Raw genomic sequence first — 24,594 nt, 5'->3', positions numbered from 1 at the left:
CCATCTGTAAGACACTCACCCATGCAGTATAATAAAAGGCAAAAGTGTCATTTCTAGATTTTATTGTACAAAAGGAAATCACAGAACATTCCAGGTTCATTTAGCATATCTAGCAACTATGTTGTGAGTAAGTAGGGGGAAAAGTGGTTGCCGCGCCACAATACTCAAGACGAAAACTTAAGTAACAAGCTCTAGTAATAAAAGCAAAGCAAATGACAAACTTACATCAAAAGTAGATTAAAGTGAATTTGCAAAGCAATAAAAATGACTACTGCTTTAAAGCAATGTACAGAACTATACGCTTAAGTGTCAACATCCGGTGAACTGAAGATTCGGCCTTCCACAAATACAAAAAGGACAGTCAAGGCTACGTGGAAAAAGCATATCTTTTAAACACTTCACATTTGAGAGTTCAAATGACGAAAAGAAAAAGAAAAAACCCAATTACATAATGTTCACAATCAAAATGGAGGGATCTGTGTGGAGGCTATACAGTGTGGCAGAGGAAAACACAGCTATGCACTTTAGTCGCTGACATCCATGTCATCCTGATGGTCGTCGTCTCCATTGACCTTCGCCCGCCGCTCTGTGCCATTACTGTCACCCTCTACCGAATGAGGAGACGCGGCGGCAGAATCATCGGAATCCTTCCTGTCCACCAAACGTTCCTTGTCGCTATCGTAGCCTTGCTCTTCCTCATCGTAGTCTCTTGTGACCTGTTGAGACACCAGTGCAGAATGTACGTTTCCCCAGGGGTACATATAGTGGTGTTCAGTGTTGTTTTCGTCGACTAAAACTATGACAACATTTTCGTCGACTACCTTTTTTTCACTGACGAAAACTACATGAAAACTAAGCTACGATGACTAAAACTATGACTAAATATAGTGACAATTTTGTCAATACAAACTAGACTAAAATGTTAGGAGGGGACTAGTGGACAAGAGATCCACTATAAGTCATTTTACACTTTGTTGCATGCTGAAAATAGCCGATCTACAATATTTTCAGCAAGTGTAAAATCAGTCATGACGGCATCAAGGCCCGAGAAAATACATTTTAGTCGACTAAATCAGGCGCCTACCTTTACATCTCCTTTCTCTCCATCAGATTTCCTGTCCTGCTCCTGCTCGTGGTCCTTGTCTTTGCTTTTCTTCTTTTTGCTGACGGAGCGTTCACGCTCCTCACGGATGCGGCCTTTGTCACTCCGGCGGTCTCTGTCCCTTTCCTTGTCCCTCTTCTTGTCCTTCTTATGTCTGGATGTGTGATGAGGAGAGAAACATTCATTAAAAAAGGGACACACAAATATATATATGTTAAAGGAGAATTCCATGCTAGAAGGCTTTCTTACCTTTATTTGTAGTCGTTACGTCCCCACCAAAGAGGTCCAGGTGTTATTTTGTGCAAAAGTGCATTATTGGCCATTTCCCCTAATATAAGCCCTCAATGGGGGTTGGGTTTTTGTGCCAATTCGCGTATTTCCATCGAAATAAGTAGTAAAGTGTGCCGCTTGGGATACTATTTAGATTATGAAGAGAGGATATATACAAAAAAAGCAACGGAAATAAGCGAATTACACCCCAATGCCCCATTCAATTCAATGCAATTCAATTCAATTCATTGAGGGCTTATGGTAGGGGAAATAGCCAATAATGCGCTTTTGCACAAAATAACACCTGGACCTCTTTGGTGGGGACGTAACTACAAATAAAGGTAAGAAAGCCTTCTAGCATGGAATTCTCCTTTAATGACGTTTAGAAGATTTAGAACACTTTCCTGGGGGTCTTTATGTGTGTAATATGTGGTTTTAGATTTTTGTAGCAGTGAGCCCAGTGTCTCTGATGTTATGGACACTGGGCTCACTTCCTTCCTGGTCTACAATTCCCATAATGCTTTGGTGCACTTCTCCTCCTTGTGGCTAGGGGGAGAGCCATAGATATTTAAAAAAAAAAAAAAAAATAGGTGCCTCATTGGCCTCTTTTCCGGAACTTACAGACCCGAGCTCTCTGTGACGCACGGTCATACTTCCGCGGGGCTTCGCAAGTCATCTCGGGAATGTTTTGCCCTCCCTTGAGCACATACGCTCCAGAGCCGGAAAGGGTGTCTACGTTTATATGTCTATGGGGAGAGCTGTCTTACTGAGACAACATGTAGTCCAGGAAGTAAGTGAGCCCAGTGTCCATGACATCAGAGACACTGGGCTCACTGCTAAAATATCAAAAACCACATATTACACGCATAATGACCCCCATTGAGGAAAGTGTTCTAAATCTTCTAACACCATTAACTTTTTTTGAAGTGTCCATTTAACTTTAAATTGCCTTTGCTTTAACTAAAGTTACACTGACATTTTGTCATGTTGTGAATGATGAAGCCAACGTGGAGACTGAATAGAATAGTATAAAACCAACCTCCGTGGAGAAGGAGACCTGGAGACTTTCCTCTTGGGGGACCTCTTAGGGGAGCGGCTGGCACTGCGACTTGGTTTGCGTCTTCCTCTATTTAATGGCAGCATAGAACACAGTATAAAGTTATAAACCATAGTAGTACTATCAGTGAAGTTCCAGGACAAATAAAGCCGGCATTTCAAGAAACTGTATTTTTTCAGACTGTACACAAGCTTAATAATACTTGTACTCACCGACTCACACTCCGGGACCTCCTGGTTGTGCTGTAGCTTTTAGGTGGCGTTTTAGATCTCTTTCTGTGAACAATTAAGCTAATTTAGTATTTTTCATGAAAATGTCTGCATGTAGACTAGCCCTAGCCTGGCTAATAAGCCAGACTAATATCACACAACACTGTCGCGGTATATTAGTCTGGGCTGGCTCCACTTGGATTTCATTTCCCGGGGGGCGGGTTCAAACATTTTCTCTTTGACGCAATTGGTCAGAGCTACTGTCAGTCAAAATTCTCAAGCATTGAACGTCACTGTACCAAAGCCCGCCCATATTGCATACCGTGTCCCGATTGGTCCGACCTGTTCTCGGTTGTAGGAAAGAGGCGTGCTACTGAGCCTCGCCAGACCGTAATCCGCTGGTAGGCAATTTTTTTTGCCAACGGCTGATTCGGTCTGGTTTATTAACCAGGCTAGACTAGCCCATGCTTCCCCCCTCCACAGTATTTTTTGTTTTTTTTGTTTAACCCATTTAGACCTAAATTCTAAAAGAGTTTTCTGAAAAACCCATGTTTCTATATCAGTGGTTCTCAAACTATTTCATGTCAAGGACCCCCAGAATTGTCTGTATTTGGCCGCCGACCCCATCCCCCCCAGAAGCAACGATACGAGTAAAAAAACGTTCGCTGTGAAAGAACATATATTCAAAGATTTGAGGCCACATTTTCAAAAATAGCAGATCTACAAGCTCATAGCGCGGCACCGAGTGCTGCGCTATGAGCTTGTAGATCTGCTATCTTTCAAAGGCTAAAGTATAACATAATGCTTAAAAACACCAAAAGGGGTTCCCCGCCCAAAATGGGGTTAAGTGGTAAAAAAGCAGTACATTGAAATAACGCCGTTTCCAAACCTGGTCCTGCTTTGAGACTTCCAGCCTCGGTCTTTGGAAGGGGACCTCCTCCTCCGAGGGCTGGTGGTGTGCCGCCTGCTCCTGGAGGTCGAGCGGCGCTTCGACCTGCTCCTGGATCGCCTGGAATTCACACAAACGTAACATGATCCAGTTAGTAGACACTTTCATCCTGCCAGCCCTATTCAAAAGGATGTCATTAAGAGGTAACCGTCATCTCAAAATCAAGGCAAAGATTTCTTTCGAAAATGGCAAAATCTACATGCAATTCCTTGTGAGATGATGCAGTAGATGTTCTATTCACGTGTTCTATTTAAGTATAGCTTAAATAATAGCTAACATGGTATTTTCAGAGTATATAATTTCCATATCTTGACTCATTGTACAACAAGAGCTGTGTGAGCCAGAGAGAGGTATTAGCCTCGAACACCTCTGCTACACTCGAGATGAAAAATACGCAATTGTAAACCTTTTTTTTTTAACAGTAGAGATGGTTACCTGTGTTTTGAACGGGACCTCCTCCTTCTAGACCTTGACCTGGATCGGGAGTGCTTCTTTTTCTTATCCTTCTCCTCCTTCTCATCTGGAATCCCCATCAAAAAAAAAGTGAAATAAATACATGTTAACTAAAAATGTGGAGAAAAAATAATTGTCAAAACACTGGACACTCACTTGATGTATCGATGGCAGCCGAGATCAGAGACTGGGCCTCCCGGACTCTTTTCATGGCCTCTTCAATCTCTTTACTGGAGTCAGGCTTCATGCCTTGGTTCATGCTCATGCCCATCGCCATCTGATTCAGTCTGAAGGAGAAGACATTCATCACAAATCCCATCATGGAAGGATGACTATCCTTCACCAGTGTCGTCTTTACAATTAGCCCTGCGCTAGATCGCCCCCAAAAAGCGATTGTCCAATGCCAATCCAAATAGTTTAGCTACTGTTGCCAATGCAGGTCAAGATTTCGCCACCGCATAGCCGTCAATGTTATTTTGCATGGCTGTGTTGTTGAACACAGACGCGGCTTAACGTCGGGAAAGTTACACGCCTGACCCACCCAGGTGATGGCAATAATACTAATGACCGTAGTCTTACCGGGCAACATGAAAACTCGGGCGGTCGTTAAAAGTTTGATTTCTCCCTCTGTCATTTCCTCAGTATTTCTAGTTTATTTAAATAATGTAATGCACATTTGCCCAGTCAGTGCATAGCCTACTGCAGGCCTGGTTGACTAGATTTAGAAGACATTTTGAAGGTTTTGCTTCTGAAATGATCCATTATTTATATGGAGAAATCCCGTCATTTAACATGCATCTCAATGGGTGAGAAGGACAGCTGGACAAAGACGGGTTGAGACTTAGCGACGGGCTAATTACCAATGGTATGTCATACAAATATACAACGGTAGGAGTAACACATTTTGCCTGTGTTATATATATATAGGACAAACCTCTTATACAGGCACAATCTTAAAGGGTATATCTGCCAAAAATAGCACATAAACTATTGCTGATCAGTATTCAACCACACGTTTACAGCTACTCACTTTGGATCTGTCATGAACTTAAAAAACTGATCAGCTGCCTGCAAGGAAATTGAGAATTAGTTTAGATAAAGAATGCATCCAACTGTGAAGATTCTGCAAGACTTAATATTACGCCAAACAATGTCGCCTACCTGCTGATTCATATTTGGTCCCATTCCTGGGAATCCAAATGCAGCCATAGCTTGAGCTTCCATACTAGGACCAGCAAAAGGATTTCCTCCCATCTGAAATGTGTCACAGTGTGGTGTCAACCAGTGTTGTTTTCGTCGACTAAAACTAAGACGAAAAATGTTCGTCGACTACCTTTTTTCACTGGCGAAAACTGAATAAAAACGAAATGATAACTAAGCTATGACGACTAAAACTATGACTATGGACAATTTCGTCAACAAATAAAAACTAGACTAAAATGTTAGGAAGGGACTAGTGGACAAGAGATCCAGTTGTGAGCTTGTAGATCGGCTATTTTCAGCAAGTGTAAAAATCAGTCATTACGACGGCACCAACGCCCGCCAAAATACTGTACATTTTAGTAGACTAAATCAACTGTAGATTTAGTAGACTAAAATCTTATGATATTTAGACTAAAACTTTTATTCCAAAGACTATGACTAATTAAAATAGAAACTTTCTGCCAAAAACAACACTGGTGTCAACACTACCATGCCTAGTAGCAGTTTTACACTTCCATAGTAAGTGTGAGTAGCACAGTTTTACACTTCCATAGTAAGTGTGAGTAGCACAGTTTTACACTTCCATAGTAAGTGAGTAGCACAGTTTTACACTTCCATAGTAAGTGTGAGTAGCACAGTTTTACACTTCCATAGTAAGTGTGAGTAGCACAGTTTTACACTTCCATAGTAAGTGTGAGTAGCACAGTTTTACACTTCCATAGTAAGTGTGAGTAGCACAGTTTTACACTTCCATAGTAAGTGTGAGTAGCACAGTTTTACACTTCCATAGTAAGTGTGAGTAGCAGTTTTACACTTCCATAGTAAGTGTGAGTAGCACAGTTTTACACTTCCATAGTAAGTGTGAGTAGCACAGTTTTACACTTCCATAGTAAGTGTGAGTAGCACAGTTTTACACTTCCATAGTAAGTGTGAGTAGCACAGTTTTACACTTCCATAGTAAGTGTGAGTAGCAGTTTTACACTTCCATAGTAAGTGTGAGTAGCACAGTTTTACACTTCCATAGTAAGTGTGAGTAGCAGTTTTACACTTCCATAGTAAGTGTGAGTAGCACAGTTTTACACTTCCATAGTAAGTGTGAGTAGCACAGTTTTACACTTCCATAGTAAGTGTGAGTAGCACAGTTTTACACTTCCATAGTAAGTGTGAGTAGCAGTTTTACACTTCCATAGTAAGTGTGAGTAGCACAGTTTTACACTTCCATAGTAAGTGTGAGTAGCACAGTTTTACACTTCCATAGTAAGTGTGAGTAGCACAGTTTTACACTTCCATAGTAAGTGTGAGTAGCACAGTTTTACACTTCCATAGTAAGTGTGAGTAGCAGTTTTACACTTCCATAGTAAGTGTGAGTAGCAGTTTTACACTTCCATAGTAAGTGTGAGTAGCACAGTTTTACACTTCCATAGTAAGTGTGAGTAGCACAGTTTTACACTTCCATAGTAAGTGTGAGTAGCACAGTTTTACACTTCCATAGTAAGTGTGAGTAGCACAGTTTTACACTTCCATAGTAAGTGTGAGTAGCACATGTTATGCTCGCCGCCCACATTCAACATTTGTTCTATTCAAACAAGTTATAATAATTCATTAGTTTCTCAAACATGGCATACTTCATTAGCACCAGGACACCACGCAACATTAATTTATGCCAAGTAGAAATCCAAACATTTGCAGAGAGGAAAGCTAGAGAAGGAGGGAGACCCGCACACTTTCTGGTTCAAGAGCTTTTTATTGTCCAAAATGCAACGTGGCATGATTCAGAGTAGGCGGCCATGTCACTAAATACATTTCACAGGTATAGACAACCAATCAGAAACGCATGTAATCATCAAAACAGGTGGCAGCTGCATAGTCCAGTCATGTGACTCTTAGGGGCAATTCACACTATGGTCCCGGGTGCGAACTCGGGATCAATGTGAATGATGCGTACCGTTCCCGGGAGCGGATCGCCCAACCGTCCCCGAGACCGCATGGGGGGCGGGTCTCTGGACCGTTGAGGTGTATTCAGATACGGATCGTTCCAATGTGAATGCATGCGTACCTAAAGAAGGAAGTGGACTATTTTTTTTAAGAACGTGACATGATCTCTAGTCGACGAGCCAAGCGTCAACAAAAAAAAACACAGACGCTGCACGACGCGTAACACCAGCTCATTTCTCAACGCCGCCCGTCGCCGCTGCGACGCGTTGTGAGCTTGCAGATCTGCTATGTTGAATCTGCTATACACGCTGATCTTGGACTACATGTGGCTCTTGGGCTTTGCTTGGCATAGTTTCCAAAGTAAAACAAAATAATAATAATGCTAAAGTAGAATCCATTAAACTAATATCAAACACGACACTGGAGCACAGAACTTACTGACACAGTGAATAGCAGGCAGGCTGACAGTGAAGTAAATAACGGCAAAGAGCCAAAAGAGGCAATGCAATGCAGTGTGTCTGGATTTATTGGAGACAATGTCGCAGAGTTGATGGTCAGTGTCCGTGCGCACCAGCCATCAAGCACACCACCATCTGGAGGATCAAAGTGTGTTATGCAAGTGTACCCGGTTGCGCTGTTGAATCTCGGGCAATGTGAATCATGGCCATCGGGGACCAGGCAACCGTATTCGGAAACGGTTCCAATGAAACGGATTCAGTCCCTCTCAGTGTGAATTGCCTATTAAAGTTACAGTGCCTCTGTGACTTTCCTCAGATACTATTGAAAATAACAAATTACAATAAGAATTGAATCATGCCCGAGGAAGGTCGAAGGACCGAAACGTTGCATTTTGGACAATAAAAAAAGCTCTTGAACCAGCAAGTGACAGTCTGCTCCTTCTCTACGTGTCTGCAGTCTGCTGCTTTGTCGCCGACGCACCTGTTGTTATTAGTAAGTCGAGTGTGCGGAGGTCTTCCCTTCAGAGAGGAAAGCTGAACTCATACCTGATTTTGCATTGGGTTGGGTGTTGGAAGTAGTCCCCCTCCTGGCATAGCTCCTGCAACAGCATTTGCTGGCGCCAACAGTGACAAAGCTTTAGCCTCATCTGGAATAGAGCCTATGGGAAAACAAACGGGCTATATTAGGCCAAGAAGACAATGTTGACTTTAAACTACAGAGAGGAGAGACATTGTAAAAGAAAAGAAGAAAAAAAAAGCAACTTCACATGGCACCATTTTTTTTTTCTTAATTAATGTATCATCTCAACATGGTTATTACCTTTTAGATCTGAGAATTCCCTTAATTCATTTTAATCATTGCAGTGGCATAACTATTTGCTGGAAAATATCACACTACTCCAATGAACACTGCCAAGAATATATCACCTGAACATGTTTTTTAAGTCATGAACCAAACGTTAGCAAGCACAGCGGCTTCTCCAGTGGGGTGTGCCCTCAATTTTCATATAGATGTTTACTGAAACAAGCGACTCACGTTGGCGGCTTCGCTACTAAAAGCACACAGAGAAAAATCGGAGATACACAACACAAGAGAGAATTTCAGGGATTTGGCAAGAATACTTTACAGGCTGTCAGTTTTACTAACCCATAAAACAAATAGCATAGGATATAGTGATAATTAGACCAAACGATAAATAGAAAGAAATCTGGGTTAAGAATCTTGTGTTCTGTGCAATAACCTATTACTCTTACCTGTCACTGCATCAATTAACCTATCCTATGCAGGAACTGGCCAATTTGATAAATTGTTCAATTACCTTAATTTGCACTGCATTTCATATACAAAAAGTCCCAAATGCAATACAAATATAACACCTCAAAGATAATTCTTTAAAAAAAAAATATTATCTTTCATAGAACACACATACAGCCTAAATACAGACACATTCACAACAATGACAACATTTCTTTTCTTTTTCAAAAGGGCACACTGGAGAGAGAATTTGGCTGCAGGAGACAAAACTGTTGGGTGGCATTTTCAGCAGGGCTGGTATACAGGAGTGGCTGAGCCATGAAAAAGAACTGTAAAACACAACAACAACAAAAAGACCACTGTTAAAGAGAGAGTATTGCACCAACATTGTGTCATGTCGGTTGGGCATGTAACACAACTGACGACAAGATGCAGAAAAAAATCAACGCCGAAGAATGTACGACAAGCAGGAGGGAGTTAAGTCATTACTTTTAGCAGGGTTCTAATAAATGCTAGATCGTCACGCGTGCTTACCCACCCACTACCTTTCTCTTTTTTTTGGGAGCAGCTATAACAGCTGAGCACTCACTGTATACTTCTCTTACCAGTTCAGTTGAACCTGATCAATATGACATGCCTCCGCTCAGTATATCAGCACTCAGTTTGCTGAAGTGCTGTACATCATGCCGTTTGCTCACAATTTAAATAATTGGTTCTCAGGGAACAACATTTGGCCATCAATAAAGCATGTAGGGATGGTGCAGGCTGACCCCTAATTAATTAGACTATGCCTTTGATGCTCAAGCTATTTCATACAGTCAAACTACAGTACCTAGAAAAGGGAAAATGAGAGAGAAAGACAAGGCAGAGAAAAGAATAGATGACAAAAGAGAGAGGGATGGGGCTTGAATGCTTGCTGGCCTTTGCAAATGTCTACAATCCCCTGTTGGCAGGCAGAGGACCACTTTCAGCCATCAACGAGGGTGGCTGCTTTTTGCCTTCTCCACTACAAAAATCACACACACACGCGCACACACAGACACACAAATAACAGAGAGAAGTTTAACAGAGAACAGTGTGATACGGGGGGAGAAAATAAAAAGCATGGTTAAAGTGTTTACACAACTTTATTCCTTCTTTTTTTTTTTGTGAAGTGTCTCTGCGGTGCCCACAGCGTCCTACACCTCTGAAGCAGATGTTGGTATACTGTGCCTCTTACATGCCTCACAAACAGAGAGGTCAGGTGGCATCTAATGGCTTGTTTTCTTATATTCCCGCTGGAGTCAATACGTTTATGGGTGGTGCTACCCAACCACAGTATACCAAGAATCTGATTTGGAAGATCTGCTTTAAATGCCTCGTCCATGATCTTGGGATTCATAATAATGGATATACTATGGACAAAAAATAAAACAGAAGAAAAAAAGGGGGGGGGGGGGGGGGTTCCTTTGATGGCATTTATAAGAGTATCTAAATAACCTCATACTGCAAGTTCACAAGTGAACCCCAGTCATCCATTCAAACCACAGGTGGACTATTCCAATTATTTTTTTTTTAAAACGTCTTTTGCCTCACCATCCCAGAAGGGTGGCATTGTTTTTGATCTGAAAAATGGGCACTCATATATGAAGATAACTAGAACACAAACCTTCAGCAAACGGCACAACAATCAGTGCTCGGTCCACAAAGACAGTGTTGGTCAAATGTTGAGACACGCCCACGGACTCTGGCTGGTGGAACTTCACGAAGCAGACCCGTGAGGTCACTGGCATCTGTGAATCACTGTCGAGGGAAAAGGGAACGTTAGAAATAAGCTTAAGCCATTCTAGACGGGAACCCCCTTTTGGTGTTTGAAGCATTATGGTATGCTTTAGCTATATTGAAAAATAGCAGATCTACAAGCTTGTAGATCTGCTATTTTTGAAAAAAAACCTTTAAAATGTGCAGCAAATTTTTCAATATATATTCTTTCAGAGCGAACGTTTTTTTTAAACTCAAATCTTTGCTTGAGTGGGGGGGGGGGGGGGGCGTCCCTGGAACAACATATTTTCAGATTGGGGTCGGCGGCCAAATACATATGATTTTTGGGGTCCTTGACATGAAATAGTTTGAGAACCACTGACATAGAAACATAGGGTTTTCAGGATTTCAGGATTTAGAAGACATTTGTAGAATCTGGTGTCAGGTCTAAATGGGTTAATATCAAAATCACACCCATGTGAAGTGAGGGGCGCTCTTATCATCGTACATCATCATACATCATCTGATTCCGGCCAATCACAATTTGCGTCCTCACCTTCGCCATCAATGTTTCTGTTACGCAATGTTTGTGTTTACACAAAAACTCAAAATGTGTCCATTCATCGTCGATGGCATTTAATGTTTGTGTGTTGGGACAAAAATTGGGTTATATACACACCAAAAGCTGGACATAGGAAGGGCTATCGCCCCTCAAAAACATAGACATGTATTTTTGAGGGGCGCTAGCTCCTCCTACATCCAGCTTTTGGTTACCGTCCACAAACTTCGTCTTAAACAAACATTTAATTCCCATTGACAATGACTGGAGAATTTTACATCATAGTGTCTGAGCAAATAGTGTCTATTTTTACGTCATGATGAGATGCACGATGATAAGAGCGCCCCTCATTTCACACAGGTGTGATTTTATTATACGACTCAGCGACAGACAAATTAAATATCACTGTATATTTACTTTGTTTTAATGCGCTGCATTGTGAGTTTGTACTAGAGCAGCTAATTTTGCATTAACCAAAATGTGTTCATTTCATAAGCCTTTAATTTGCTACAGAGATTTGATCAGTCTTGATCAAAGAAAGACCACCATAAATATATTTTCTCAAGTCTGACTTTAACTTTCGTATCCATGATATGCAGATTATGTCAGAATCGATGACATACATCTATCTATCTATCTATCATGGTCTTGCCAAGGCTACAGAGATGCTAAGGGGAATTTTAAAAGAGCTTGTTAAAAATAAAAACTAACGTGCAAGTGCAAGTCAAAGCTGCAATCCGGAAGCAAACGTTATTCTAACCTAACCAATCTAGTACAATATAATGACAAGCATATCTGCAATGGTTGGAGCTCGTCTCTCTCTCTCTACTCTTCCATTGAGAAATGTAGGCATTGGTGTCCGGTAGGACACCTACTACAGGTTGACAAGTAGTTCTGCCAGAAGCCAATATCAGGAGCAAGATTTGTGAACTGTTGCGACAAAAGGTTAGCCAGTGGAATACAACCACCCTAAGGAGTCGGACTACTATCTGTATTCTGTACCAAGTACAGAATACTATAATATTAGATAGATGGAGTGACCTACTGCACATGTAAACACATCTTAAATCGGAGGGGTTGTATACTATTTAAATAGTATTGAGAAAAAAAGCTATTTGTCCCAAAGTGACAGTGAAAAAAAATGCTATTTCTTTCAAAAAAGCTTTATACCCTGCATCACATATATAACGATGCAATGTGCTCCGTTTACAAAATGCTGTACCTCCTCCAACTCTACATACTTTCCCCCATTTTCAACTGTTTTTATCGTATTTTGACACGTGCTTTGGCAATGTAAACGTATCTTTTCTCATGCCAATGAAGCTCCTTTGAATTGAATTGAATGAATTATCAGTCTTGGCGGAGCGGTAGAAGAAGTCTGGTCTCCCGTGCGGGAGAACAGAGATCAAATCCAAGGGCGGACATGAAACACATTGTAGATGTAGAGTAAAGTTCGCCTGAGTCCAGACACTCCACAAAAGCCACTCTGTCAGTCAAGGCGGGCCTTGCTGACAGCAATGTTAGCCGTTTAGCAGCCTTTTTAGCTGGCATTCTGGCTAGCCTAGCCTGCTGCAGGATTAGAGTCTAGAGACTTCCCTTGCATTGGAGAGACGGCTAAACATTAAAGAGTCATATCATAGATGGAAAATGCAAGCCACCGATAAAGCATCCACTTACTCTGGAGGAAACAACTTGAGCTCTTCGATGTTTCCGAGGAATCCGAAAAGCGTTCTCATCTGCTCCGATGTTGTGCTCGGGGACACGTTTGTTACTTGGACTACCTTCGTAGAGTAACTCATTTTCCCCGACTCGGAATAACCAAAACGGTACAACTACTCACAATAACCTCTACCTACACTGAGCAGCCAACACTATAGGCCAGATGGATAGCAAATTGACCCGAGTAAAGACTCAATAGTTTGCTGCTTTTTGGCTAGAGGATGTTGCGTCCCGCCGCCATGTTGTGAGTCTCTGTCGTCAACCAAGCGCGTGCACTTTCAACTCTGCAGAGGAGGTAGAGCCTAGACCCCATAGTCGGCGGGGACGCTCGCACTGTGATTTGTTGGAAAAATCCAACCAGCCTATCACAGAACGGTCCATCCCGTCGAGCATTGGGATCTAGATGGTTCGTCTTCCTACTCCTCGGAGCATAATGTTGCGTTCACACGGGCAGACGCAAAGACGCAGTGTACCATTCATTGTCAATGGAAGCCAGCGACCGTGCGTTGCAAAGACGCAATGCATATAGCTGCTCCAAATGTTTTTTTTAATGATACTCATCATACTCCCATTCGTCTTTGTGTCTTTGCGTCTGCCCGTGTGAACGCAGTAATACATGCTCTGGTGCTCACACAGGTCATGACCAGGAGAGGTCGCTTGTGGAGAACAGGCGCAACACAACAAGTCTCAATCCCTTTACCTGGGTCAAAATAGATGTCAATTTTTTGATTTGGTGGCCGGTATCTAACCTGACTCCGCCAGATGGTGACAGTTACAGTAGAGAATACAGGTTCTACTGTTACCAGCTGGCGCCTGGCGGAGTCAGGTTAGCCAGAATCCAGATTGGTGGTTTTACCAATTTGCATGATAAAAACAATGAGCAAATTGGAAAATGAGATTAGGCTACAGTGTGTAATCTCATGACATTGTCTGTCTAATAGGTAGGTAGATAGATAGACAGACAGACAGACAGACAGACAGACAGACAGACAGACAGACAGACAGGCAGGCAGACAGATAGACAGACAGCGCACGCGTGTGTGTGTGTGTGTGTGTGTGTGTGTGTGTGTGTGTGTGTGTGTGCCTGCCTGTGTGTGTGTATGTGTGTGGCCTGGCTGGCATTCTGAATTTGCACTGTTGCTGGAATTATTTTCTTTTGTTGCTCTCCTTTCCTTTTAACACAATCGTAAAGGGAGCTAAGTTCACATCATTATTACACGCCTGCTGCCTGCATAACTTTCACGTCATTATTACGTGTCATAGATCTATTTTGGTTTGGCTCAGAAGCTGGCTTCACCAGAGAAAGTGGGTAAGTGATGGATTTATTCCAATCCCTGTTTTGAGTAGTATTTCATCTCTTTCGTTTTTAGTCCAATGGATTGCAAGTTCAGGAATGCTGATTTGAGAGTCACGTGGAGCATTACATTCTCAAGAATGTATTCAGTTAATCAGTGTAGCCTGTGGTGGGGGGGGGGGGGGGGTTGGGGGGGGGGGGGGGGGGGTGTTATACCCTATTGCCACATTAGATATGGTTGTAATAATTATGTAGAGTTCTGCATTTGTGTGCCTGTTTGGAGGCACACAATCCATTAGATTTGACTCTTGTCAACTTGTGTTGTCAAAAGGTATAAACCCAAGGTTCTAAGGATAGGTTGAAAGGGCAAGATCAACTAGATTAAGATGCTCAAAACTTTGAGAACCAGTGTGTGGATTTTATTTGTTTTACTTCTAATGTTGTTCATATTCAAACTACTTGTTATGATTACTATATGCATCATTTTTGTTTGGCTTGTGTGCCTTTATTGATAGTTACAGTGAAGACAGACAGGAAAGAGGGAGAGAGAGAGAAGGGGAGAGACATGCAGCAAAGGTCGTCATGAACGGGACTCGAACACATGACACGCTGTCAGGCCAGAGCCTATATGTGGCATGCACCTGGACCACTATAGGCCCTACTATATGCATCATTCATGGAAGCTTAGTAGCTTATGAAAGGATATCGGAAGCAATTATTGTTCTTCTAAGATGCACTAGTATACAGCAAAACATGTCTGATATGTTTAAGAGTATAGGCCTATTATCATTAATTGGATGAGGGATGAGACAGTCAACGTTTTGACAATCCAACATGTGTTTTTAGGACTGGCTACTAGCCCATCACAGTGACCTCCCTACTAATGATGCTTTTTCCCAAGAGACCAAGAGACTAAAAACAACAACATGGCCTTTGTTCAGCCCACTCCATGCTGAGTATTATCCCTATACCTGGATTATAGCTGAATTGAGAGAAGCCACTGAAGTTCATCTAGGTTTCAGACCATAGAAAAACAGGCACATTTCACCCAATCACTGCCACCCAAAACAGCTACAGAAAGCATAAAAAAAAGTCTTATAGAACGTGAAGGCCAGTGCTTTCCCCACAAAATAACAACACAATTATTTCCAGGTTTCTAATACAGAATGTAAGCATTTTACATACAAACTGTTTATCTCTATACTTTTGAGGGTAGGACCTACATCTCGTGGATAACAGTTTAACCTGTAACCCTTGGTTGTCCATCAGGGCTCTAGTCTATAGTCTACTATAGTGACTTTTATAAACCGGCTATTTTCAGCTAAATATTTCTCCAGACCAGAATACAGATGCTGGGGGTTTAAGTGGTTAATGTAAGCCCAGACATCATGTAAGTACTATTCGGTACCTCTGCACATGTAAGGCACGTTAAGCATATAGTTTGCTGGGCTAAACGCAAACAATTGAAGCTATTGAAAAATCACATGTACTATTGCAACACATTGTAACACTACCAGACGTAGTTCTAATTGTGTGAAATATTCACTGCCACAAATCCGGGTTCAAAAGGGAAGCCAGTGAGTCAGCTGGCAAATGGTGGTAATGGGATTTCTTGTCCACTGTGCAACATGATTGGCCAGTTGAGAATGGCGTAGGACAAGGAATGTAGTTGCTGGGAGAGGGGCAGCATGTATAAAAACCCTAAATCCACCGGGAGACCCAAAACTTCCATTTCAGTAGTGACCAGAGGATACCATAGTGTGTATCTGTTTTCACAGCAAGAAGGAACCATGGTCAGCCGGTGAGTTAACAATTAATATCACCTATTCCTGATTGAATTACATACAGCTGTAGGCCCTTTGTATAATTAATGTTTTAAATAGCCTATGCTACATTTATTCGAGGGAGTGCAAAAGTAAACAGTGCTCGAAATTGCGAGTTTGTGACCTGTTTTGTTCGCAAATGCGCCTGAATTTTAATCTGTGCTATCTAAAAAATAAAATATAATTGGGAGTGAGCACCAGTGCAGTGCCACCGAAACCGGTCGCGGGCCGGTTCCGTCCAGCGAGATGATTTAATCCGATTTAGAGCATACATTTCTAAGCATGTGGGGGGGAATGTCTCCTTGAAATGTCTCCTTGTTCTGCTCTCAATTCAATTCAATTCAATTCAATTCAATTCAATTCAATTCAATTCAATTCAATTCAATTCAATTCAATTCAATTCAATTCAATTCAATTCAATTCAATTCAAAGGAGCTTTATTGGCATGAGAAAACATACGTTTACATTGCCAAAGCAAAAGTGGAACAAAACAATCAAGATTAAACAATACAATAAACATGTAAACAGAGCTGTGTTATATTAACACTTTGAGCAATACTATCTTGTGAGACTATAAAAGATTGTGCATTTTCTGTCAGAGATAGTTATACATCCATATAGGAGACGCTTTATACTTTTGAAAGTTGACAGCAGTATTTCAATGTTTTAAACCTGTTATAAACATGTGGTGGTTTTCAAACTCTCCTTGGGTGATTGTAATCCGTGGGAAGTACATGTCTATGTTTATGATGAATTCCTGTTCTGTTCTTTGACTATATAGAAGTGTCTATTTGTAAGTCTCTAAATGTTTTGATGAATTGAACACGGTGGATCCTCTTGTAAACAAGTGTAATGCTTAATTGGGTCATCCACTCACAGTTAACAGTCTTTGTATTGAGTTTGTGCTTGAAATGTACTGTAATTCTGCAAACTGTTAATAAATATTTCAATCAATCAATCAAAAAGTCTCTGGTGTCTTGGTACAGTGGACAGACGGTTAGGAAGTGTAGCTCAGTCTCTACCTCGTTCTCGTTCTCGTTCTCGTTCTCTCTCTCTCTCTCTCTCTCTCTCTCTCTCTCTCTCTCTCTCTCTCTGAAACTGAAACTGAGCAGTACCTCGCTAACTGCTTGGCTCTCCTTTTGGAAAGGCCGGCCATTTGTAAGCCCCTCACAACCAACATATGCACATGCCCTAGGCTGTCAAAGATAAAAACTAAAAGTTTACATCTGTAGCCTAGCTGTGAGATGGTCTGCAGACTCTGCAGTCTGCACTAGCTGCTGATACTTCAGCACTTTGGTTAGAAAGGCTTCTTCCAGGCTGTAGTCAAAGGTACAGCCGACCTCGAGAATGAACACATCTATGGTTTTCATTTACAACAATGACATCAGGGGTGTTAGCTGAAATGTTAGAGAACACAGAATCATCATTACACAGGTTAAACATCCTCGGCTTCACAGTAGACTTGTCTTTCGGTGTGTGCAGATTGCAGAATGCCAGCCAGGCATGCATGCATGCATGCACGCACGCACGCACGCACGCACGCACGCACGCACGCACGCACGACGACGCACACACGCACACACACACACACACACACACACACACACACACACACACACACACAGTGACAGCATCTTTTTCCTACCACTGCAGATTACACATGTAATGTTAGACATGCAAATTAATGATGTTATGAAAAGAACCCTGATCTGGAAGCAGCAAGTGAAAACAAGACAGATGAAATATCGTAGCCATTTACAAATCATAGCAGAGACAGCATTTGGAATTGAATTATTCTATTTTCAAATGGTTTATTGGCGCTTGTGCAATAATGAATGTAAAAAAGCATTACATATTGATGCTCCTTCAATTTTGATGGGTGCTCCTAATGTTTTTCTGGTACTCTACCAAGTAAAAAAGTTAATTCCGAGCCCTGATAAACAATGTAGGCCTTTTCTAACACACTTTCTTTTGCACTTTGTACATGCCTGCTACTGTATCACTAAGGCATTGACTCAACTCATCTTCAACTTTATTGGTCACAGGTTTATAGGCGTAAAAAATGTCGTCTTTGTCATGCAATCTCTCCCATTATTTCTATATTGTCAGATTAAACGGCACATAATAAAGTTGACTTATTAAAACATCTTCATTAGACACCTTCATAATTTTGTATTTAGATATTTGTTGAGCTGAAGTGACGTTATCCTGCTGCTTCCAGACTGACAGGAATGCCTAATGTACATGCAGCTGAAATTTAAGGAATACTTTGAGGTATTGAACTTTTAGACCCACTAGTTAGTTGTGCTGAGAGACTTTGAACCTACACTAGTTAATTTAACTAGTGCAAGTAAAATTGAACCATAACGTTCTCCGGATACCCAAATGAACACTGAGGATAATACTGTTTGATTGATAAAGGTATTCTTTGTCTCTTACAGATTTGAACACCCAGCTGGTAATTACAAAAAGATCTTTGAGACCTGCGAGGAGTTGTCTGAGCCAATACCAGCAACAATCATAGGTTTGTGTGCATCTCTCAGCCTTCAATGTCACTTCAGGCCATGTTTACACAGTTTTAACCAACTCGACCCCAATCCAAGTAACTCTGCCTAAGATATTTCTTTACCATAATCCAAGTGAGCATCTCAAGCAGAAAATCTTTTTTTTAAAATTCATGTTATATTATATATTTACTGTGTTTTTTTTGTTTGTTGGTTTTAAACCGTTGTATCTGTTGGTATTTATATTGGTGTTCTACAGGTAGGATCCCTTCCTTTCTGAAAGGAAGTCTTCTCCGCTTAGGACCTGGCCTCTTTGAGGTCGGCGATGAGCCTTTCTACCACCTCTTTGATGGCCAAGCCCTGATGCACAAATTTGATTTCAAGGATGGGCAGGTCACCTACTTCCGAAAGTAAGAATATATGCTTATTCAGTGCATTAGGAGCAAGTGAGACATATGTATTTTTATGATTCTGTCTGAGAGTATATGGAACGTAAATTGTGAATTGAATTGTAAATGCACAATTTGACCCCTTTCCGCTACGTTTAGGTTTGTCAAAACGGATGCGTACGTGAGAGCCATCACAGAGAACCGTGTTGTCATCACTGAGTTTGGCACCTTTGCCTACCCTGATCCCTGCAAAAACATTTTCTCCAGGTTTGTTGCTAATGAACTATGTGCTTAAAAATGGTGACCTTCTGTTGTATCCACCGGGTAATACAATTTAACTCCCATCATGAATTCCGCCAGTGATGGAAAGTAACTAGGTGTGACAGAGTTTACTAGTACACAGCATTTACTCAAGAACTGTACTTGTGTACAATTTTTAGACACTTTTATTTTACTTGAGTATTTCCATTAATTGATACTTCTAATTCTACAATTATTAATTTTACAACTTTACTCTGTCTCTTCTTCATTTGCATGCTAAATATTTCTTTGTTGTAACTACTACCTGGCATATTCTTCTCCATGTGCAGGTTTTTCTCTTACTTCAAGGGTGTTGAAGTGACAGACAATTGCCTGGTGAATGTGTATCCAATTGGCGAGGACTACTATGCCGTGACAGAAACCAATTTTATCACCAAAGTCAACACTGATACATTGGCAACACTGAAAAAGGTACATCAATATAATTACTTCATACAGCCACATACTGGTGTCAACTAGTAAACTTTCCATTATTTATGACACTCAGTCACCCTGCATATTAAAGGGATATTTCACTTTCAAAAAATCTTTAGGTCATTTTATCGTCTGGCTTATATAAACACCCCAAACAGTTACTTTATTCAGTAATTAGATATTTGATATTCATTTTAGCTGCCCCACCCCCTTCCTATACAAACCCATTATAACTTCAAACACATAATAATAATAATTCTTTTTGATGTTTTAGTCTCCTCCGGCCTCCTGGAGGAGGTTCTTTTCCAAAATAATTAATACAAATTCAAAAAGAAAAGAAAAACGGCCCCCTCACGTATTAGGACAATATGAGTCACCAGAAAAAAAGTTTCAGATGAATCTATCATGGTTAAAAAGGTAGTTTGCAGTTATAATGGGTTTGTATAGGAAGTTATTTTGAAAGTGAAATATCCCTTTAAACAAACTGCTTTTCCAAGTGAAATGTACATGGATTGTTACAGGTCTACCCCCCCCCCCCAACACAGGGTGGTCATGGTCAGGTCGTTATGCTCCTAATGAGTTTTAATGAAACTCTGAGATTGCAAATATGCATCAGATACTGGGTGAAAAGTAAAACCATACACTCCCTTTCATGTCTGTGCAGGTTGATTTGATGAACTATGTCAACGTCAATGGAGTGACTGCCCACCCTCACATTGAGAAAGATGGAACTGTGTACAACATTGGAAACTGCATGGGGAAAGGAGCAACACTGGCCTACAACGTTGTCAGGACCCCAGGCACCCAGAAAGGTGGAGATTGAGATACCATTAATCCAATCCAATCCAATCCAACTTTATTTATAGAGCACATTTAAAAACAACAGAGTTGACCAAAGTGCTTTACATAACAAATAAAAGTGCACAAAATCGTCAAAAACATATTATAGAGATACAAATATACAACAGGGTGGAGAAAAACAAAACAAACAATAAAACAAAAGATAAAAATAAAATAAAATAAAAAATAAATAAAAAATAACTCACTCTGGGGTAAAAGCTTGGGAATAAAAAAGTGTTTTAAGACAGGATTTAAAAATATGGATAGAGGGGGACAGTTTTACTAAGAGGGGGAGTTCATTAAAGGGAAATTATAACAGGCCAATGGTGAAAGTGGAGAGCTGTGATGAAGAGCTTTAAAAGAACCTAATCATGTAGGAAGCCGATTAAAATATATTAACCACAGAAGAATTGAACTTAATCTGGTGTCGGGTTGAAAGTGGTTAAATATTTCTACAAGTTTTTCTTGTCTGATGATGAATCTTGCTGGTTGTTTTCTTTTCTTTTCTAGATCCTTTTATTGGAGTTTAACAAATACTCCCAGTCAAATTGCTAGTTGTTTTGAATAACTCTTCTGTGTGTCCACATGCAGACAAGTCTGACTGTGTTCCAAAGACCAAGGTGGTGGTGCAGTTCCCCAGCCATGAGCGGTTTAAGCCTTCCTATGTGCACAGGTACAAGGTTTTCTCAAAAACAGTTTGAGTTTTGACGTACTGCACGCATTTATGCATACATTGTTATCGTCTTTGATGAGCTAATTGTGGAGGTGGTGGATGTTTTTTTTTATATTCTCTTTATCGATCTCAGCTTTGGCATGTCAGAGAATTACCTTGTCTTTGTGGAGACCCCAGTCAAAATCAACCTGCTGAAGTTTCTGAGTGCCTGGAGTATCCGGGGCTCCAACTACATGGATTGCTTTGAGTCCAATGAGGCCCAGGGGGTAAATACTTGTGTTTTATATATACAGTAATGTTCAGAGTTGGCTTCTTTTGCATCATTCGTAATGTATCTCTATCTGTTTTACCCTGCATTGTACAGACACTCTTCCACATAGCCAGAAAGGACCCTGGAGAGTACATTGATCACAGGTTCAAGGGAGCACCCATAGGCATGTTCCATCACATCAACACGTATGAGGACAACGGCTTCATTGTTGTTGACCTCTGCGGATGGAAAGGGTAGTTATCTAACCACCTTTTACATATTTAAACTGTTTTCAGCAATGGTATAAGGTTTTTTTGTGGGTATAGATGTTGTTGAGGTGGTCATTTTGAAAGTAGCTCTCAAGTCAAAGTGTGGGCACCCAAAGTCACTCTCCTAGCCATGGCAGGTTCCCTTGAAGGGGAATACCACTCATTTTCAATATTTTACTATGTCATTAATATACCTTAGAGGTATAAAAAAGTCCCCCCATACTGTGTTGCCTAGAACTGGAGGTCTGAAAAAAATCAGTAACATTATGAAGTACATCTCAGTGACATCACAAAGATGTACTTCTAACTAACTAATGTTACTGATTTCCTTTGGTATATCCCTTTGAGAAAGTTATGTGGGAATGCCCATTTGTTGTTGTTTTTCTATTTTCTGTTTTAGTTTTGAGTTTGTATACAACTACCTCTGGCTGGCTAACCTGAGAGCCAACTGGGAGGAAGTAAAGAAGGCGGCAATGATGGCACCTCAGCCAGAGGTGCGCAGATACGTCATTCCCCTGGACATCCACAAGGTGAGTCGCCTTCTCAAATCATCTGAGTGACCTCAAATTGCCCACCTTTTCTATTACATTTTAGTTGTTTATGCCCCCCCCCCCCCCCCCCCCCCCCATGTGGTTTGTTGTCAAACCTGATAATGTATTGATCAATGTTAGAATGTTCTTTTCCTTTGCTATGCTTTGATGTCATGCAGGAGGAGCAGGGGAAGAACTTGGTCAGCCTGCCGTACACTACAGCCACAGCCGTGATGCATTCTGATGGACACATCTTCCTGGAACCAGAGGTGCTTTTCTCTGCCCCTCGACAAGGTAATGTTGTTTACCAATCCTTTTCATTTGAAAGGTGTTACGTAAAAACATTATTATTCATGATTGATTTTAAGCATGGCCTACTGTATATCATAATGGTGTACTAGTGGTTTGTAATGGATCAAATAATCTGTTATGGCTGTTTGTGTGTGTCTTTCAGCCTTTGAGTTCCCTCAGATCAACTATCCGATGTGTGCAGGGAAAAACTACACGTATGCCTATGGCCTGGGTCTCAACCATTTCATCCCTGACAGGGTCAGTGAATGAAAAAGTTGTCAGTCGGTGGTCAGTGGGGCAGCCTGCAGCTCATACAACAAACTAATCTTTTTGTCACTCACCTGTGTGCAGATCGTCAAGCTGAATGTGAAGACCAAGGAGACGTGGGTATGGCAGGAGCCAGACTCGTACCCCTCAGAACCCCTGTTTGTGCAGAATCCTGGGACTACCGATGAGGACGACGGTATGTCAGTCACAACGGAGATCAAACGGAACGATTGATAAACATACAGTAGGCCTGCATAACCGCCTGAACATTAGGCGTTGATATTCTAGGCATATCACAATAGATGAACATTCTGCGACAATAGCTGATTTTGTTCTTCGTGAAGTATAGGTGTAGAATGTAAATGGATAAAGGGGAGGGTAAAGTACAGACCCCTAGGGGATTCCGGCCAAGGATAGGGTTTAAGTAGATGATGATAATAATAATCTTTATTTATATAGCACCTTTCATACATAAATGCAGCTCAAAGTGCTCTACAGAGCACAACATAAAAATAGCAATAAAACACAAGCAAGCCATTAAAACGGTAAAACAATGGCAAAGAACATAAGAAATAAAAGCGTGAAAACAACACGCAGCAAATCAGTCAGAGCAGAGAGTAGAGACACAGATATTAAAAACTCAACTATAAGCAAGGTGAGGTGAGTCTTGAGTTTAAAAATGTCTACAGAGGCTGTGGGCAGTATTATGCGTGTCTTAAGTACCAGGTCTTATTACTTAACTTAAGACCTGGAGGTGTGATCAATGCCATTTGGCTATTCTGAGTGGCCAAACAGCATTGACCACGCCTCCAGGTCTTAAGTTAAGTAATAAGACCTGGTACTTAAGACACGCATAATACTGTGTGTCTGAGCTGAAATGGGAGTTTATTCCAGGCCGTCTGCCCGTAGAAGCAGCGAAGGCTGCCTCCCCATATTTGTTTGTAGACAATGTTTTCATTTTTTTTAGTAGTATTATGATGTGCAAATTGCAATATTTATTCTAATACGTTTGTTGGTACTGTACCTACAGGTGTGCTCCTGACCTGCGTTGTGGCCCCTGGCGCCCAGAGACCAGGATATATGCTTATCCTCAATGCCAGGGATCTGACCGAAATTGCCAGGGCGGAGGTGGAGTCAAGCATGCCCGTGACCTTCCATGGGATGTACAAAGCATAGACACGACGTTAGTCAGCCACACAAACGACAGTCCACCATTCCATGGTATCAACTAACTCTGCATTAAAACAAGAATAAGCACTAAAACAAGAATAAGCACTATCATGATCAACAAAAAAACATTTAATTTCCCCTGGTGTCAAATTGATTCAGGAAGGTTGAATATCTGTGAAAAATCGGACGTTGGGCGATGGCTTTTTGTAGGCCTTTTTATGATCACTGTATGAGACATTTATAAGTTTTTAAAATCTTAAACAAGTGTCAATGCAACCATAATGTTGTGCCAATAATGGAAATCAGTGGATTTGTTTTTTTCCTTGTCACTTGAATACCTCCTTGTTTGAATAAAATAAAACTGCTGGTTATTTTCTTAGCTAAAACTGTGGATGTGTTTGTAATTTAAGCCACAACTTCCTATTGTTCCAATTGCATAGTAGTCCGGCAGGAAATTTGGTATAGTCTTTTTTTTCTAAAATATTGTCTATATACAAACTTGCTGACCGGCTGTCAGTATTGAGCCATTTTTTTTAATAGGGTTTCTTGTGACCCTACCATTAACATCCTATGGCAGGCAAAAATGTCAAACCTCCCTTATGCTTTAAGCATCATGTGACGTGTCAAACTAGGGGATTTTCATGATTCTG

At 41.0% G+C, this 24,594-nt stretch overlaps 2 protein-coding genes across 3 annotated transcripts; one reads left to right on the top strand and one right to left on the bottom strand.

Moving 5' to 3' along the window:
* Positions 1 to 45: 45 nt before the first annotated feature.
* On the bottom strand, positions 46 to 13,182 carry LOC306943657 (uncharacterized protein). 2 transcript variants are annotated; one of them, XM_079530155.1, is made up of 12 exons: positions 12,868 to 13,182; positions 10,540 to 10,673; positions 8,183 to 8,295; positions 5,202 to 5,294; positions 5,071 to 5,108; positions 4,197 to 4,327; positions 4,023 to 4,107; positions 3,528 to 3,647; positions 2,642 to 2,704; positions 2,412 to 2,498; positions 1,085 to 1,256; positions 46 to 716 (listed from the first exon to the last, which is right to left on the bottom strand). In XM_079530155.1, the coding sequence occupies exons 1-12, from the start codon at positions 12,987 to 12,989 to the stop codon at positions 525 to 527; spliced, it is 1,350 nt and encodes a 449-aa protein (XP_079386281.1). In that variant the 5' UTR covers positions 12,990 to 13,182; the 3' UTR covers positions 46 to 524. The 2 variants fall into 2 exon arrangements, with proteins under 2 accessions (XP_079386281.1, XP_079386282.1); XM_079530156.1 differs by lacking the exons at positions 10,540 to 10,673; positions 12,868 to 13,182 and adding an exon at positions 8,564 to 9,852.
* Positions 13,183 to 18,264: 5,082 nt separating this feature from the next.
* On the top strand, positions 18,265 to 24,300 carry rpe65a (retinoid isomerohydrolase RPE65 a; the record flags this gene model as incomplete). Its single annotated transcript, XM_079530306.1, has 14 exons — positions 18,265 to 18,300; positions 18,448 to 18,550; positions 18,790 to 18,940; positions 19,079 to 19,186; positions 19,510 to 19,651; positions 20,319 to 20,466; positions 21,086 to 21,167; positions 21,301 to 21,433; positions 21,532 to 21,671; positions 22,087 to 22,216; positions 22,396 to 22,510; positions 22,671 to 22,765; positions 22,859 to 22,970; positions 23,805 to 24,300. The coding sequence occupies 14 exons, from the start codon at positions 18,265 to 18,267 to the stop codon at positions 23,948 to 23,950; spliced, it is 1,641 nt and encodes a 546-aa protein (XP_079386432.1). The 3' UTR covers positions 23,951 to 24,300.
* Positions 24,301 to 24,594: the final 294 nt, after the last annotated feature.

This window comes from Electrona antarctica, assembly GCF_951216825.1.
Source record: "Electrona antarctica genome assembly, chromosome: 19".
In the NCBI taxonomy this organism is placed as follows: domain Eukaryota; kingdom Metazoa; phylum Chordata; class Actinopteri; order Myctophiformes; family Myctophidae; genus Electrona; species Electrona antarctica.
Note: the sequence above shows the minus strand (reverse complement) of the source record. Positions and strands in the feature narration are given on the sequence as shown.

What these genes read in the sequence shown, in the direction of transcription:
- LOC306943657 (XM_079530155.1), bottom strand. Translation starts at nt 12,989, where the DNA reads ATGAGTTACTCTACGAAGGTAGTCCAAGTAACAAACGTGTCCCCGAGC. An exon ending in CCAACCCAATGCAAAATCAG is followed by an intron (nt 5,295 to 8,182) that starts GTATGAGTTCAG and finishes GACACATTTCAG; the next exon opens with ATGGGAGGAAATCCTTTTGC. An exon ending in GGCTGCCATCGATACATCAA is followed by an intron (nt 4,108 to 4,196) that starts GTGAGTGTCCAG and finishes TGGGGATTCCAG; the next exon opens with ATGAGAAGGAGGAGAAGGAT.